The sequence below is a fragment of the Corythoichthys intestinalis genome, chromosome 2 (genome assembly GCF_030265065.1).
Source record: "Corythoichthys intestinalis isolate RoL2023-P3 chromosome 2, ASM3026506v1, whole genome shotgun sequence".
Lineage (NCBI taxonomy): Eukaryota > Metazoa > Chordata > Actinopteri > Syngnathiformes > Syngnathidae > Corythoichthys > Corythoichthys intestinalis.
In genome coordinates, this window is record NC_080396.1 from 76,715,780 (window position 1) to 76,733,543 (window position 17,764).

The 17,764-nt window shown below is 43.3% G+C and overlaps 1 protein-coding gene across 1 annotated transcript in view; it reads right to left on the reverse strand.

Moving 5' to 3' along the window:
- Positions 1-16,100: 16,100 nt before the first annotated feature.
- nphp4 (nephronophthisis 4) overlaps positions 16,101-17,764 on the reverse strand; it is a 461,721-nt gene continuing 460,057 nt past the window's right edge. Inside the window, exon 29 of the mRNA XM_057860675.1 lies at positions 16,101-16,178. Within this exon, the coding sequence (XP_057716658.1) occupies positions 16,170-16,178 (9 nt within the window). The 3' untranslated portion in view covers positions 16,101-16,169. The remainder of the gene's footprint in view (positions 16,179-17,764) is intronic.

Genomic DNA, 17,764 nt, shown 5'->3' on the forward strand with positions numbered 1-17,764 from the left:
AAGTGTTTCCGCTCAAAATGCGGCCAAAATACCGTCTGTCTTTTTTCACTGCCGGTCGATTTATTGCAAACACATGCCTAGGAACCTACTTCAAGCATTAGTTTCAGTCGGGTCCGACCAGAAACGGCACCACATCCTTTTCCCGGACCGCAATGTTCAAGTTCTGAGTCACGTCCAACCTCTCGTCACCTACTTGACAAATTCGTCCGATTCAAGGTAAGCTGAAATAAAAAAAGATGTACTGTCTTATTGTGTACTTGTGTCGCTAACACGAGGAGATAGAGTTTCTATGACGAGTATTTTTGAAGTTTGATGATTTTGCTTTGTCGCTTTTACGCCACAGCCGGCATCAAAGGAAAAGCACCTGGAAAAGCACCTACCCCCCCGCCCCCCGCAAACATAAATGCACTGTTTGTCGGCAGTTTGCAACACTCGCATGCCTTTTGTGTATAAACAATCACTCTCGTCTCATCTGTAAACATTACAAAAGTAATGTGTTGCATAAAAACGGTCATTTGTAGTGATTATTTTTCTGTAGAACAAAAAAATGAACGCATCCTTTGTATGCAACGGTGCACACGTGTGACTCCATGTCGTTCCGCTTTTAGACACGTTTTAGACATTGCCACACTTATCATCTGTAGACATAACAAACATAACGTGTTGCATAAACAATGTAATTGCTATTGATTTATTTCTCTAATGAAAAATTTACACAGCATGTGCTGATAACTATCAAACAGAAGTAAATGTATGTTGATGGTTTTCAACACATTTTATTTTGAAATTATAACCGTAATTTCTGTTCCTTATTTTTCTGCAGAAATACAAATGGACGCAGCGGCTTTTTACGCTAAGCTAGCACACTGGACCAAAACTCCTCCTGTGGAGAGTGATGAGAGTGCTCTCTGTGAAAGTGAGGGCAGATGCTGATGGGCCGCCTCATCCACCTCCAACCACCAGTGCTGCACCTGCAAGAGCTACTACATCGAAAAAAAAACAGGATACCTTGGAGAACTGTAAAACAGCAAAACTCTGCAAAACTTGTTCATGTTGTACTGGTCCAGTATAACTCGAATTCCGATAGTAGCAGATGTCATGACCCGAGACAGATGGGAAGAAATAAAACACTTCATTTATGTGACAACATGGCACCCAACAAAGCTTTACAAAATTAATTACTAATTGACACACTTCTCCCCAAATTTCAAGCTCTCCCTTAGGACCAAATGTTGTGTGTAGATGAGCAAATGGTTCCTTTCAAGGTCAGATTGAGCCTAAAACAATACATCCACTAAAAGCCATACAAATGGGGATACAATTTTTTTGTGCTTTGCGACACAAGAGGTCTGGTGCACTCATTTGATGTATTCACAGGGAAAATAGATCCGGTACCAAACCAACCAGACATAGGAGCCAGTGGTAACATTGTGCCGAATGCTCAAAATGCGCTGCAACGTTGCAAACTCCCAAACTGTAAGGAGCAGAGCATTTTCAAATGTGAAAAGTGCAATGTATATCTGTGCTTAAACAGAGAAAATAATTCCTTTTGTGAATTTCACAAGCAGTGCAAAAAGATGTATCAATAAAAGTGTGTTCAGACCTGAGATGGCAACATTTAGCTCGCTGTATAGCCAAGACAGAGCCTTAGCGTCATGGTGAGGACAGTATATTTGCATTTCGTTGTTCATGCATCATGTAACATCATACTGTACAGTTATTCAGCATGTTGTTCTCAATTGTATTTTTATATTAAATTTCCTTTCAAGATGAGATATCTGTTTCAGGTGTTTGATTTTATCAAGTAAATTTCCTCCAAAAATGTGACTTATACTCCGGTGCGACCTATATGTTTTTTTACCTCTTCGTTGGACATTTTATGGCTGGTGCGAGTTATACCCAGGTGCGATTTATAGTCCGAAAAATACGGTAATATATTATTTGTACAATGCATTTTGAAACGTTGTGAAACAAATACATGGGAGAAATTAGCTGCTACGGCATTGGCGTCATAGTTCGCAATATTTCCATAAAATAAATGCGAAATGCTTTTTTTTTTTATTTTGCTTTTAACCAAGAATCGAGACTGTTTTATGTCCATATCTATGAAGAATTCAGGGATTTAAGCATTTATTCACAAGAATTTGTAATGGAAAAAGCTCTTTGTTTACATAAGGCCGCCGCTACATTTGCTTACTGACTAGCATCAGAGTTTTTACGTAAAAGAAATGCTAACTGCACTTTTTTGTTGTTGTTGCTCTTAACCAAGAATCGAGACTGTTTTATGTCCATATCTATAAATAATTCAGGGATTTAAGCATTTATTCACAACTCATTGCTGTTGAATCGGGTTGCGGGGCTTACCAAATGCGCTACTGCCCTCCAGTGGCCAGTTTTATTGCTTTAAAATTGATTTTCAGCTTTGTGCTTTGGAACTAAATTGAATCAGAACCCAGAGATGTCTCTTGTTAAAAAAATAAATAAATAAATAAAACGTAAGAGACGTATAAATACGTCTTTGGGACACTGAAACAATTAAAAATAGAACATATTGATACGTTTTTTGGAGCAAATGAGTTAAGGAAGTCGACACACGCTGTTGAGTTGGATGCATACTCTGTCTGTCTGAGCTTGTTTCGCAACATAATCGATCACCTGAACAATTTGTCTGTATTGCCTTTATTCCAAAAGTGCACTTCTTAATTGAAAATCCTTATTTGTTATTTTCAGGGCTCCGGAGTGGCTGAGCTAGCGCGAGTCAATTGTGCTTGCAAGCATGCTACTAAAAAAATGATATGAACATATCTAACAAAGTCAGGGACAAACAACATTCAATAGCTCCCCCAATCAAATTGGATTGGACGTCTACCGCTGTCAGTGGCAGTGAATGAGCTGAAGGCTACGAGCAACCAAATATTCCAGAGGTGTAACGAATAGGCACGTACTCGATCCGATCACATGATCCGAAATCGGGCGTGAGCATGTAATTTTTAGAAGATTGGAATGAAGTGAAAAGGGTCAGGTTTCAATTTTTTTTTTCAATGGCTACAAAGCAACAAAATATTCAAGATGGAAAAGAATAGTGTCAAAAGAAACAAACAAAAGAAATGTATGTTTTGAACAAATAATTAAAAATTGCCGAGGTATCAGATCAGTACTCGGTGTCGGCAGACCCTTAAAATCAGGAGATTCTGACTTAAAATCGGGTGCAAAAATGTGATTGAGAGAACTCTAAGCATGTGTGAACCCCCTCAGATGTGCAATAGTCCTGCAGAAAAGTGGAAATGCTATGCAGGGCCCGCCCCAGGGCCCCAGCCCTGCCCCAACCATTCAGGGGTGGAGTAAGCGCGGCACACCCCTCCCCCTGCAGCTCTGGAAAAGGGGCCCCAGTCATCCGCTCAGGACCCGGGGCGGTCCTGCAGACCATCTGTGCCCCCATTAACCAGGGAAGAGACGAGGGGATACGCCACTGCCCCCCACCTGGACCCCCAGCCACCGAAGCAACCCCACAGCCGAGCTGAACAGGACAGCTTTTAATGAACAAATTGTTTATTTAATTATGTACAGTGATCCCTTGCGACTTCGCGGTTCGCTTTTCGTGGATTCAGTGCATCGCGGGGTTTAAAAGTAGCAGCACGTCACATGAATGACACAAGCAAACACTGCTAAGATGTGTGCTAATTACACATACGATAAGGAATGAAGGAAATGGTATCTTGTCTCTTATTTACTGTTTGTATTGCTCTAACCCAGGGGTCCCCAACCTTTTTTGCACCACGGACTGGTGTTATTTGAGCCTTTTTTTCACGGACCGGTGTTCTGACAAATTTTGCAACCCATCAAAAATTGCAATGAAGCGGTTCTGCGCATGCGCGCAACGTTAAACATAGCCGCAAAATGCGCAAATGCAGCGACTCCAAAGAAAACACTACAAAGTTTTTTGAAAGAAAGGAGTATTAACTTACATTTGATCATGGAAGGACTTGTAGAAAAGGTCTCCTCAGATACATCCTGCCATGTAAGCTGCACACAACAACTGCACACCGCTCTCACCATTAACGACTTCGCCTTGTCGTTAAACAGAAGCCCGTTTCACAAAGATAAGATGTTGGAAATTGTAGCAAGGTTTTTAATGCTCTTGTAGCGATGTCAGGATATTCCAGAATGACTTTAATCCAGAACCTCGGTAGAGTTGTTGTCTCAAATGTACGTTTAATAAGGTCACCCTCATTTGCGATCTCAACAAGTTGATCTTCTTTTTGCACAGACATGCTCGAATCACTCGGTTTATTCACAAACGGGTCACGAATCCACTCCTTCACAGCTTGTTGGTCTTCGAGGTTGTAGCTCATCAGGTGCCTTTTTCGCCATAAAAATATCTCCAAAGACGTCTATTTTCCAGTCATCTTCGCTCGTGTGGGGGCTAATTATTTCCGGGAACAAATGTGCTGCGCCCGCGGCCTAGCAATACGTTATTATCAAGGACAAGCGCACATAGGTATATTATATACACAAACAAGATGTACTACAAGCAGTCCAATCAATGGATTTCTATGACGACATTGTAATCTATGCTGTAGTATTATATCTAGAGTAGACAGGGATATTGGTGTGTTAAGCAGGGGCACAGGGTTAATTCAGCCAGAATGCGGTCGTTATTAAATTATTATTTTTATGAGGCCCGGTAGCAAATGCGTCACGGACCGGTACCGGTCCGCAGCCTGGCAGATGGGGACCCCTGCTCTAACCCAATGGGTCTTAACCTGGGTTCGATCGAACCCTAGGGGTTCGGTGAGTCTGTCTCAGCGGTTTGGTGGAGCCTCTGCCGCTGAGGTCAAGACACACCGACTCATCATGTTTAATAGCGATGGCATGCCCCGCTTGGCCATCATTGGCTGCAGATGACCACGTGACACTGATTGGCCAATCAGTGCTGTGAATAATTTAGTGCACTCAGGAGTGATACAATGTCTGAAAGTCATCTTAGTACGTTGTATAATTCCTTTCTTCATATTTTGATTACAGTGCCTTGCAAAAGTATTCGGCCCCCTTGAACCTTGCAACCTTTCGCCACATTTCAGGCTTCAAACATAAAGATAGAAAATTTTAATTTTTTGTCAAGAATCAACAACAAGTGGGACACAATCGTGAAGTGGAACAAAATTTATTGGATAATTTAAACTTTTTTAACAAATAAAAAACTGAAAAGTGGGGCGTGCAATATTATTCGGCCCCCTTGCGTTAATACTTTGTAGCGCCACCTTTTGCTCCAATTACAGCTGCAAGTCGCTTGGGGTATGTTTCTTTCAGTTTTACACATTGAGAGACTGACATTCTTGCCCATTCTTCCTTGCAAAACAGCTCGAGCTCAGTGAGGTTGGATGGAGAGTGTTTGTGAACAGCAGTCTTCAGCTCTTTCCACAGATTCTCGATTGGATTCAGGTCTGGACTTTGACTTGGCCATTCTAACACCTGGATACGTTTATTTTTGAACCATTCCATTGTAGATTTGGTTTTATGTTTTGGATCATTGTCCTGTTGGAAGATAAATCTCCGTCGCAGTCTCAGGTCTTGTGCAGATACCAACAGGTTTTCTTCCAGAATGTTCCTGTATTTGGCTGCATCCATCTTCCCGTCAATTTTAACCATCTTCCCTGTCCCTGCTGAAGAAAAGCAGGCCCAAACCATGATGCTGCCACCACCATGTTTGACAGTGGGGATTGTGTGTTCAGGGTGATGAGCTGTGTTGCTTTTACGCCAAATGTATCGTTTTGCATTGTGGCCAAAAAGATCAATTTTGGTTTCATCTGACCAGAGCGCCTTCTTCCACATGTTTGGTGTGTCTCCCAGGTGGCTTGTGGCAAACTTTAAACGAGACTTTTTATGGATATCTTTGAGACGTGGCTTTCCTCTTGCCACTCTTCCATAAAGGCCAGATTTGTGCAGTGTACGACTGATTGTTGTCCTATGGACAGACTCTCCCACCTCAGCTGTAGATCTCTGCAGTTCATCCAGAGTGATCATGGGCCTCTTGACTGCATCTCTGATCAGTTTTCTCCTTGTTTGAGAAGAAAGTTTGGAAGGACGGCCGGGTCTTGGTAGATTTGCAGTGGTCTGATGCTCCTTCCATTTCAATATGATGGCTTGCACAGTGCTCCTTGAGATGTTTAAAGCTTGGGAAATCTTTTTGTATCCAAATCCGGCTTTAAACTTCTCCACAACAGTATCTCGGACCTGCCTGTTGTGTTCCTTGGTTTTCATAATGCTCTTTGCACTTTAAACAGAACCCTGAGACTATCACAGAGCAGGTGCATTTATACGGAGACTTGATTACACACAGGTAGATTGTATTTATCATCATCGGTCATTTAGGACAACATTGGATCATTCAGAGATCCTCACTGAACTTCTGGAGTGAGTTTGCTGCACTGAAAGTAAAGGGGCCGAATAATATTGCACGCCCCAGTTTTCAGTTTTTTATTTGTTAAAAAACTTTAAATTATCCAATAAATGTTGTTCCACTTCACGATTGTGTCCCACTTGTTGTTGATTCTTGACAAAAAAATTAAATTTCATATCTTTATGTTTGAAGCCTGAAATGTGGCGAAAGGTTGCAAGATTCAAGGGGGCCGAATACTTTTGCAAGGCACTGTGTGTCGCAAAAAAGAAAGTGGTCGGACGAATTTATACAATATGGATTCTCATGTATCACGGAAAGGGATGGGAGTCAGCATCCTAGCTCGTGATTTGCAATGCCAAGTTGAGCAACTCTAGCCTCGCACCGGCAAAACTAAAAAACACTTCGAGAAGCTGCATGGAGATGGAGGATATAAGAACACAACATTTGCTGAATTCAAGGTGTACAGAGCCAAATTCGAAGATAAGGCCACTCTGCCTGCTCTTTGATTTGTACCCATTTACAAACCGATCCTCACGACATCATATGAAGTTGCGTACCTGATCACAAAGCAGGTATGTAATCTGTTATGAGTTCATGCACTATGTTGGTTTTGTTCTGCGTGGTTCATTTTGTGCACCAGTAGAAAAACTATGTCTTGAATTTGAAAAAAAAAAACATATTTTATTTAACACTAAAGTAGGGTTCGGTGAATGCGCATATGAAACTGGTGGGGTTCGGTAGCACCAACGAGGTTAAGAACCACTGCTCTAACACAATATAATCAATCTGGAAATAGTATCTCTTCTCGTATTTACTGTTTGTCTCTATTACTCTAACACACCCAAAATGAAATAAATAGCATTTATTTCTGTGTAGAAATCCTTCTTGTTTAAGGAAAACAAGCAGAATATATTTGACATAGGGCATAAGAGATACATGACATCTTCTGACCACGGAAGCCCAACGAGTGCGTCATGCAGCTGAATGAGCGAGATTGAAGCTGACAAGCAGGTGATAGGCAAGACATCTAAAAGCCTACGTCTGCAACACCAAATCCTGCACTCAGCTTTTTAGGACAGTCCAGAACAAATGGCAAGACATTTTGTCCTACCACAAGGAACACCGGACAACGTCCAATATCCAACTAATAAGACTCCAAGCACCCCTTTGACGCCGAGGCGGAAAAAAACCTCCCATTCTGGTTGCCTCAGTAACGGTGACTTTGCAACTGTGACGCACGAACTATACAGCCCAAACTTCAAGAGAAGATTACCCTAACAACGCCCAAACACACCCTTCTTCCAAACCACAACCCACCTCTCCAGAGCGTTTAAAAGACTGAACGTTTAACTAATCATTGTAATTTTTCTCGGCAATCTTTTGTTGACTTGTGATATAGTGACCCTCGCCTGGGTTCCTTTTTTGCTGTATGATTGCTGTCGACTCGGAATAAATTGTCAGCTTGTGTTTCGAAGCCTTTTTCCACCTTTCAAAAAGGAGTCAGTACAAGGGGTTAAGGTGAACGCGCGGAGTTTGGCCTTTTGGCCGGGTTGTCGAAATTCTGCCAGCCCGGGTTGTTGGAATTGCGCTAGCGCAGTTCTGGCGGTTCGGCAGGCGTGATTCCGGCAAACTGGCTGAAAGGTTAGATTCCTTCAAGAAATATACACATTGTGAACTTATGACGGAAACGATGGCGAATTTTCGACTCATTCTTGTCTCATCAGACGTTAACTGGCATCCATCCCTTTATGTTTTAGACCCCCAAGACACAATTTTAGCTCGTCATTGTGACGTCGTCATGAAAAAATTTTTCGTTGACGAAATATTTTGGCTACCGTCATCATTGACCAAAAAAACATTGGCTTTAGCAATGCGGTTCACCACAAGATATTATGCTCTCAGTGCATTGATGCATAGTCTCTATGTGCCAAAGCAGCTCTGAAGGCTTCATTGCCCAGTATGCTAGTTTTGGGCAACGTACTGTACTATGCAGAGTGGACTTGGAGTTACTTATATTTTAGGTGGGATTCCTGGTCTTTTCTGTCTGCTAAAAGAAGTTTTCATTTTCTTCGAGGTAGTAGGCGCCTCTTCGTGCTCGTCAGGTGGCCTTTTCCCTGTAAAAATACTGTCCACATACGTCTGTCGAGTTTCGCAAATCACTTTCCTTGTGGCTCCGCATAGAACAAATTTAGGTGGGTTTATCTCGTGAGCTGACTGGCTGCATAGATCGCAGCCCCGCCCAGCCTCTTACCTTTTTCAATCTCCAGTCTCACTGGGGAATTTCAGCAAGAGAATTTTCAGGGTAATTTCAGTGGTATTTTTCTCCATTTTTACCCACTTTGAGAGCACCCAAAGCTCGTTTCAAACCTCCACAACCTCCGAGGGAAGTTTTCTAAAAAACATTTTTAACCTGAAAATGGCACACTCTATCCCCGCCAAACACCTCCATGACCCCTGAGTGGATATTCAGCATTACTTTTCACCATTTTTACCTGCTTTGAGAATACCCAGAGCTCACATCTCCAGGGAAATTTTATTTTGCCCGCAAATGAAGCATCATATCTCCGCAACATGCTCTCTTCACTCGTGAGTGGACTTACACAACATCTAGGTGGTGTGGGGTGGTGCCAAATCCTACTTAAGAGTTTTTCACTTTTCATGGGAGGTTCTTGCCCCACTGTAGTTTTTTATTTCTTGCCTCACTGTATGTTGTTATTTGTTGTTTTTGCTCAAATACAATCTTGTAGCCGGCAGGAAACAAGGACAGGAAATGAAAGAGCAGGCCATCTAATCTGTGTTGTATTTTATGGAAAGGTTTTGAACTGCTTCCACTCCACGGCAAGAAATTACCTGCGCTCTGACCCTACACTACATCAGGTGCACTCCCAGGCAAGGGCCCACTTTATTTTCCCGCCGACTTGCTACCTCCTCATGAATATTTATGAAACAGCTCAAGAAGTGGGGTGAGGTCAATAGGACTGCACCACGCAATCAGAATCCAAGACAAAGGTTAATAACTGCCATTTTATTCCCCATGGCTTCCTAATCTGATTTGTCCAAATGAATTTTATGGTTGCTGTCCATCACCTGGAATAAAAAATACTGCCATGTTAATCCAAATTAAGAGGTTTAATTGGATGTTTAGTAAAACTGTCAGAACAGGACAAAATTCTATAGGATGTGATGTTTCAAATAGTATATGGCAAATTGAATAAGCAGCTGAATAGTTTTTGTTGGATGATTGGGGGTGAGGACAAGGAGTGCCTAAATTAAATAAATAATTGCAGTGATCCCTCCTTTTTTTGCGATTAATGGGGACCAGAAAACCCTGCGAAGAGTGAAAAACAACATAGTAGTGTTTAATTACAGTACCTGCCTGATGCATGGGCAGTGTTGTCACAGATTACTTGAAGAAGTAATTTAATTACTGATTACGCCTCAAAAAGGTAATGCATTTGCTTTAATGATTATTATCAAAGTAATCAGTAAAGTAAAATCACCATCAAATGTGATCTGATCCTTGTCAAAATCACACAGATGAAAAAACTGTGTCTGCTTTAACTAAAACCACCCAAACATTGATAGGTTTTCATATTTTAATGATGATAGTATGCAAAAAATGACAGAGGGGAAAAATAAGTAAGTAAACCCTATGCAAGTGAAAGAGCAATTGAAAACAATTTTTTGCCACACACTTTAAGTCAGGTGCGTGCCCAATTACTGATGAGTGGCTTAAAGCTGCACTATAAAACACACAACAGGTAAGAAATGTCTTGATGAGGGTTAATAATCTTGACATCCCCCAAATAACTGAAGAAAGCCAACAATTGCTAGATACCCCACTTACCCTCGCTGAATTATGGAATGCCGTAAAGGACATGCCAAAAGGTCGCGCACCGGGGCCCGACGGGTTCTCGACATCATATTTTAAACACTTTTGGAATATGCTGGCACCACTTTTCTATAGAATGGTTCAAGAAATCAGTGCCAAGGGTCAAATTAGAGACAATATGAACACTGCAGTAATCAAACTACTGCCAAAAGAAGGGAAAGACCTAACCCAACCAGCAAACTATAGACCAATATCCTTAATGAATACAGATATTTAAATTATTGCAAAGGCTTTAGCTACTAGATTAGAACAAACTCTTCCCACTATAATTCATAAAGACCAGACCGGCTTTATTAAAGGACGTAACTCTACAAACAATATAAGACGCTTGTTAAATCTTATTAATATTGCACAGAATTATAAACAGAAAGCAATTATCCTCTCTTTGGACGCAGAAAAAGCATTTGACAAAGTCAAATGGTTTTTTCTCTTCAAAGTTTTGGAAAAATTTGGCTTCGGTGAGCCATTTATCCGCTGGATAAAAATATTCTACAACGCCCCAAAAGCCACTGTAAACACAAACGGGGTCATTTCACAAAGATTCTGTCTTCAAAGGGGAACTCGACAAGGCTGTCCACTCTCACCCCTATTATTCGCTCTATTTATTGAACCATTAGCAATTGCAATAAGACAAAACGCTAATATCAAAGGGATCTGCTCGCACACATCGGAACACAAAATTAACTTATACGCAGACGATATACTTTTATATCTAGAAAAACCAGAATCCTCCCTACATGAGACTTTTGAACTAATAAAGACATTTTCACAAATATCAGATTATGCTATAAATTGGTCAAAATCAATTATAATGCCCTTATCAACAAACTCATGGAATCCTGCAAATCAAAATCACAATATTCCAATAGGAAATATAAAGTATCTTGGAATCAACATTTCACCAAAACTTACAGAATTAACTAAACTAAACCATACACCCCTCCTAGCAAAAATATGTGAAGATTTGACACACTGGAATAATCTACCCATCTCACTTTTGGGCCGGATAGCAACAGTCAAAATGAAAGTATTACCACAAATAAACTATTTGTTCTCAATGATCCCCTTTAAACCCACTCAAAAATGGTTTCAAGACCTAGACTCAGCCGTCACAAAATTCTACTTTAAAAACAAGAAAAGCAGAATTAGCCTTGCCAAATTACAAAGAAATAAACCAGAGGGGGGTCTAGAGGCCCCTAATTTCCAACACTATTATATAGCAAATCAAATACTGTATAATATCTTATTAGGTGGTTATACCTTAACACTGAACAACAGTCATGGCTAGAATTAGAGCAAACAGACTGCAACCAAATACAATTGGCAAACCTCCCCTTTATTAGTTCTAGTATTAAGCACCATAGCTGCTTCAAAAACCCAATGATAGCATGTACCTTGAAAGCCTGGTGGAGAGGTATGGAAATTACGCAATCACAACAAGCCCCTTGTAAATTCTCACCAATCTGGCACAACCCAGACTTTGGAGTTAATAAAATTCCTATTTATTTCAGCACATGGGATGATACGGGAATAAACCAGTTACAGCATTTGTTTAAAGATAATACATTCATGTCATATGAAAAAATATTACAAGATTTCCAGATCAAAGGGGTCAATTTCCTTCAATACAATAAAATCAGGGCAGCCATCAGAAGCAAATTTCCATCACTAACGGGTACGTTAGACCCACCACCTTTCGTAAATAAAATAATAAATATACATCCTCAACAACAAAAAAATACTTTCAAAAGTATATAAAGCCCTCTCATGTAACAACTCTACTTGCCTACCAATCGAAAAATGGAATAACGACCTCTCGGTAACATTAAATAATAACTATTGGTCCAACATCTTTAAAAATGCATTTATAATGACAAAGAATAAGAACCTTCAGCTTATACAGTTCAAAATACTGCACAGATGGCATATTACTCAATCTAAAATGCACAAAATGGGGTTCTCCCAATCCGATAAATGTACAAGCTGCAACGAAGATACTTCAGATACATACTTTCATGCTCTTTGGCAATGTAAACCAATACAAGATTTCTGGGCACAGGTAACGAAGAAACTCTCTTTCCTATTGAACTGCAGGATTCCATTGTCTCCAACTCTTTGTCTGCTTGGCGATCTGAATACAGTGAATATCTCTATCCATCAAACCCGTCCACTGCTAGCAAGTCTAACGATAGCCAAAAAAACAATATTGTTGAATTGGAAAAACAAACAAAACATTAGCATTAACCAATGGCTAAATCTAATCATTGAATATATAACATTAGAGAAAATATCTGCCAAACAGACAAATAAAATGGACAAATACGAACAACAGTGGGAAACGGTCGCAAGAATGATGAACATAGAATAAGGATTCTCTCTCACCTGCGAAGGAATGCCACAAAAATAATAGAAATGTATACATAAATGGATGTATGCGGGGTGTCCAGGGAAGTTGTATGCATCCTTCTGCATCTGGAAACTGGACATGTTTAAATCCGAACTGTTTTATACACTCCCAACAGCATGTAATAAATAATTTTTCTTCCTTCACAGTTTAGTCGGTCAATGGGCTTATTTTACAAGGATACTCATAGACAATTTGGTTTCCAGCTACTGGGGATCATATGCAACTTTTTTTTTGGAACACCCTATATATTACTTATCAGACTTGGAACAATTAAGGAACTATGCGTAAATAATACACTTCACTGGTCCTTGGCATACATCTAATGGTGTTTGATAAACCTCTTCTTCTATCAGCTTTACAGGTGGAGTTTGTTGGCGTCCTGCCCTGGGCCGTCCCGCCGCCGGTCTTGGCCCCCGGGATTTTCGGCCGGGGCTTGTCTGGTTGCGTCTGGCTGTGTGGGGGGTCCCGTCGGGCGCGCGCTGGTGTCGTGGGCGGGTGCGGGGGCCGCGCGGGTGCCGGTCCGAGGCCGCGGCCCTTCCCCGGCCGGCCGGGGTGGGGTGGAGTTGGGGTGGGGGCCGGGGGGTGTATGCGGCAGCCATGGTTCCCTCCCAGGTCCGCCCGGCCGGAGCCGCATCTCCCTGTACCGGGTGCCGGGGAGGTGCCCTCTGGTGCCATACCGCGCGCCCCTCTTGGCCCGGGGGTGGGTTGTAGGGGGTGCGCTTCCCTCCCCTTGGTCTGTTTCCAGCCCTGTCCGCCTCCCTAGGCCGCGGCGGCCGCGGCTGCCCCCCGGCCGGTGGGGTCGTTGGCGGGGCCTCTTGGGGCCCGCGGGGCCTAGGGTGAGGCTCGCTGTCCCTTGCCGGTGGGGTGAACGCCCCCTGGTCGCCGGCGCTTGGTGTGGCGCCTGCTCGGGGTGCGGGGTGGGTGCTCGGTGGGTGGGAGGGGGGTGGGCGGTCGCGGAGGCGCCGTGGGTGGTCTGGGGCGGGGATTGATCGGGGCCCTGACGCTTCTTCCGCCCTGGGGCCGGTGGTTCTGGTGGACGGGGCCACGCCCGCGGGAGCCTGCCTCTTAACTCACGCACTTCTCACTTCGGCACTGTAAATATTTTTCACCCTGGCACTTACATGCTCATACATTTCTCCGGGGAGAGTTGGGACGGGGCTTTACAGTCCCAGCCCGACTCCCCCCTGTTTGTAATGCACCACACACCAAGGCTGTGGGATGGTTGGGACCTGTTGGGGGGGGGGGGCCTCACGGCTGCCTCCTCACCACAGGCCCCGCCATCCCTGCACCTTTTTTAAATGCACCACACACATCATACTCCACAGGAGAGCTCCGGCAAAGGGCGGTGGGACGGGCGGCTGGACAGAAACTCCATGCTGCGGTCCCACTACCCCAAGCCAAGCTCTCCTATTTTAATGCATACATTGCACTACCCTCCCCTCACACCCCCATCACGGTGCTGGGTGATGGCTGCCAGTCGGGAACCTGGCAGCCACAGTAATAGGGTGGTAGGTGGGTCCCACACTTTTTCTATATGGCGTGGCTCCCGGGGTGTGGCCTCCCCTCTGCCTCGGCTGCCGGCCGCGGGAGTGGGTTGGGGGGTCGGGTCTCCGATCTTGCATCGCCCCGTGGCAGTCCCTGGGCGTTCTCCTGCCTCCGCCTTCCCCTCTCTTCTCTGGCTGGGCATCCGCCCTGCGCTCCGTCGCGGGTCGCTGGCTGGGCGCCGGTGTATCAGCGGGGTGTCGCCTGCACCGGCGGGGGACCCTGCCTTGCCTGGGGCTTGGTGGGCCGCTGGGGGTCCCGTGGCGTGCCGTGCCGGTTGGGGGGCTGTGGCTGTGGCTCGTGGCCCGGGTGGGCGGGCGGGGGTGGGTGTAGGCGTGGGGTTGGTGATGTGTCCCCTCCTGCCATCCCTGAAGGCCGGTTGATGGGCGCGCGGGTGGCCCGGGGGACCACCCTGGGTCCCGGGGGGGGGGACGGTGGCTCCTTTGCTGGGCGGCGGGAGGAGGGATGGGCTGCGCATGGCCCCCCCACCCCCCCGCCCGCCCTCCCTCCCCGGGCTGGCTGGGTGGGGGCCGTGGCCCTGGGTTGGCGCCCGCGCGGGCTCTCCGCCCGTCTGCGTGGCTGTCGCGCGCCCGGTGGGGCTTGCGTGCTGCTGGATGTGGTATTCTCCCTTCTGTTATTGTTTGCATACAATCCTCATTGAAATAATAATAAAAAAAACTATAAATGTTTGGTTGGATTTAGTTAAAGCAGACATTGTTTTTTCAGCTGTGTGATTTCGACAAAGATCAGATCACATTTGATGGGGATGTTATGCAGACATTTGAAAAATTTCAAAAGGTTTAGATAGTTTTTCATACTACTGTAATGGCGTGTTGACGTGTCGCATAGTCAGGATTTTTTGAAGGCGCAGGTTACGGCGTTGGGTCCAAAGAGGGTCTGTATTCACGGCGTAGGTCGGCCGTCACCGCAAAGCAGACGCATAAATCAGCCTTAACTCACTTTTTTTCTCTAAAAGAAATTCCTTAATTTTATTTCTGTCCCATGATTTTATCAAATGTGATACTAGTGCTGTCAAGCGCATGCAGTCCATAGTTAACTCATGGTTGATCATATTTTGTTTGAATTTTCTTTAATACACAAAAGATTATACAGGTAGTCCCCGGGTTACGAACGAGTTCCGTTCCTGTGCTGGCAACGTAAACCGAATTTCCGCGTAAATAAGTGAGCTAATCAGTGAAAGCACTGCCCTCCTTTGAATGAGGAGCTAAGATGCTTTAATAAAAAATGCCCAATGCTGTAGCATCTGTTTAACAGCAGGCGTAATTGCATTACATGACTTCACGCTGGTCCTAATAATAATAATCAGGTCCTTTACAAATTTTTTCCCAAGCAGCAAATCTGTCTTTATTTGAACGAAAGCCTGTGTGAGCATTGACCTGTAAATAAGCTCAATTGAAGGAAGGCATTTAAGGTCAGCAGGAAGCAGTGTGAATAAAAACAAGAAAGAATTCCAATACACAGCTTCGGAAAAATAATGTGCCCATTAAAGGGAGGTGTTGTTTGGGTTTAATGGGTACTAATGCATGAAATTCTTTCAGTCAGTACCTTATTTACAGTGTTTTGAGTTTGTGTAGCAAGTGAGCGAGTGAGTGGTGATTACTTTGCCTTCAGCAGCTAAATAGGATATCACAATTTGAATAAACTAATCCTTGGACCCGTTCTCAGAACCTATGCCGGTGCACGACAATGCATGACCTCATGTGGCTGGAGTATGCAGGCAAATCCTGGAAGATGAAGGAACTGATACCATTGACTGGCCCCTACGTTCACCTGACCCAATAGAACACCTCTGGGACATTATCTGGTGCCGCCAGGTTGCTCCTCAGACTGTGCGGTAGCTCCGTGATGCCCTGGTCCAGATCTGGGAGGAGATCTGTTGTCTCTTTAGGAGCATGACCTGATGTTGGTTACACAAACTACTGAGAATCATTTTGAGTTGCTACAATGTCAATGTAATTATGTCACCCACATGCTAGTGGTTGGTCTCATTTGAAAGTGCAGAAGTTGAGGTTCACTGTTGTTTTTACTTTAGGTCAATCAACCAAGGAAAACAGAAAATAATGTAATTTGAGTTTTAGTTTAATTGTCCTTATAAATAAACATTAAAATGCTGTGTGGACCGTGTGTTTATCGCTATATTTCCATTCATTTAAAAGGTTAAATATGTAGCGGATGATGTTGTTGAGTCTGTGTTGCCGTGTTCGGCCACTCATGTGTCTCGAAACTGGTGGGTCAGCCGGAACGCGCATGGCTAAATAGTTCTTCCCAAAGAACACAACATGCCTCACACAAGTTCCCTAGGTGAATTCTGTTAAGAGGTAGTGGTCACTTCAAATATATGAAAAAGAAAATCTCGACCACTCCTTGATGTCTGCGACTTCTGCATCACGACCCTTTTTATATTACAATGTTTCACCCATAAAATTTCCCAAAATCCGGCTGTGACCATTTACAGCTGTGTCTTGACCCTCAGTAATACATGCTACATGGAGTTTTGGGATCAAAAAGGGGTAAGTACGCGATAATATCTCGTTAAAATCATGGCGTCTTTTAATTATGCAATCGCGTGCTCTCACCTCCAGTTAGGGTTTTGCTGTTTAAAAATGTTTTTTTTTATTGTTTTTAAAAATGCCCCTCTGTTCAAAAACAATTTCCCCCAGAAAATTGAGATTTTAAGCTTTCCAATGATGTATCACACATGCATATTGGAGAATTTTGCAATTTGGCCAAATTAGCGGGGCCTCAGAGCGGAACTTCAAGTCACCTGAGTGTTTTCCGCCATAAATATGTATTTTGCTCTCTTGTTCTACTGTATATAACCCGTTTTGATCATAGTACGTGTAAAGGCCAAAAACGCCTATGACTATACCTGTCTTTTGTGTGGAATTGTCAAATATAAAACTATTCAGTCTTTTTTTCTGTTGAGTGTTCATCCTAACAAGTTTAATAAATATTATCAAGCTGCAAAATGGTTCGTCAAGCTTTTTTGGTTGTCAATAGGATATCAATATTACAAATTCTGACCAAAGATTTGGGGATTTTTTGGGTCCAAAATGTTCATTATAATTGGTCAGTGAAGAAAACAACAGTTTGGACATGAAGGTTATGGTGTCCTGAAAAAAGGGACCCAGCCAGACCATTGTGAACACATTTTTCTTTGAAATAGAATGGCAACATTAAAGGCATGCAAAATCAGACAAAATACGACCTTAAAGGGGAATTTTAGAATTTTTTACAGTATGCTTTATCTTCGAGTTAGCTGGAGTTTAATTAGTCGGGAGAGTTGATTTCAACAAATTCCGTGCAGTTATTTATTTATTAGTTTCAGGGCTCCAAAGTGGCTAAGCTAGCGCGAGTCAATGAGCCCGTACTAGCATGACAATAAAAAACAACAGCAGCAGCCGGACCTAGCCAGCTCACCATCATAGAATCCACCATGAATTCTATCGTGTATCAGAGGGTGCTTAAGGAACATGTGAGATCATCTGTTAAAAAATTAAAG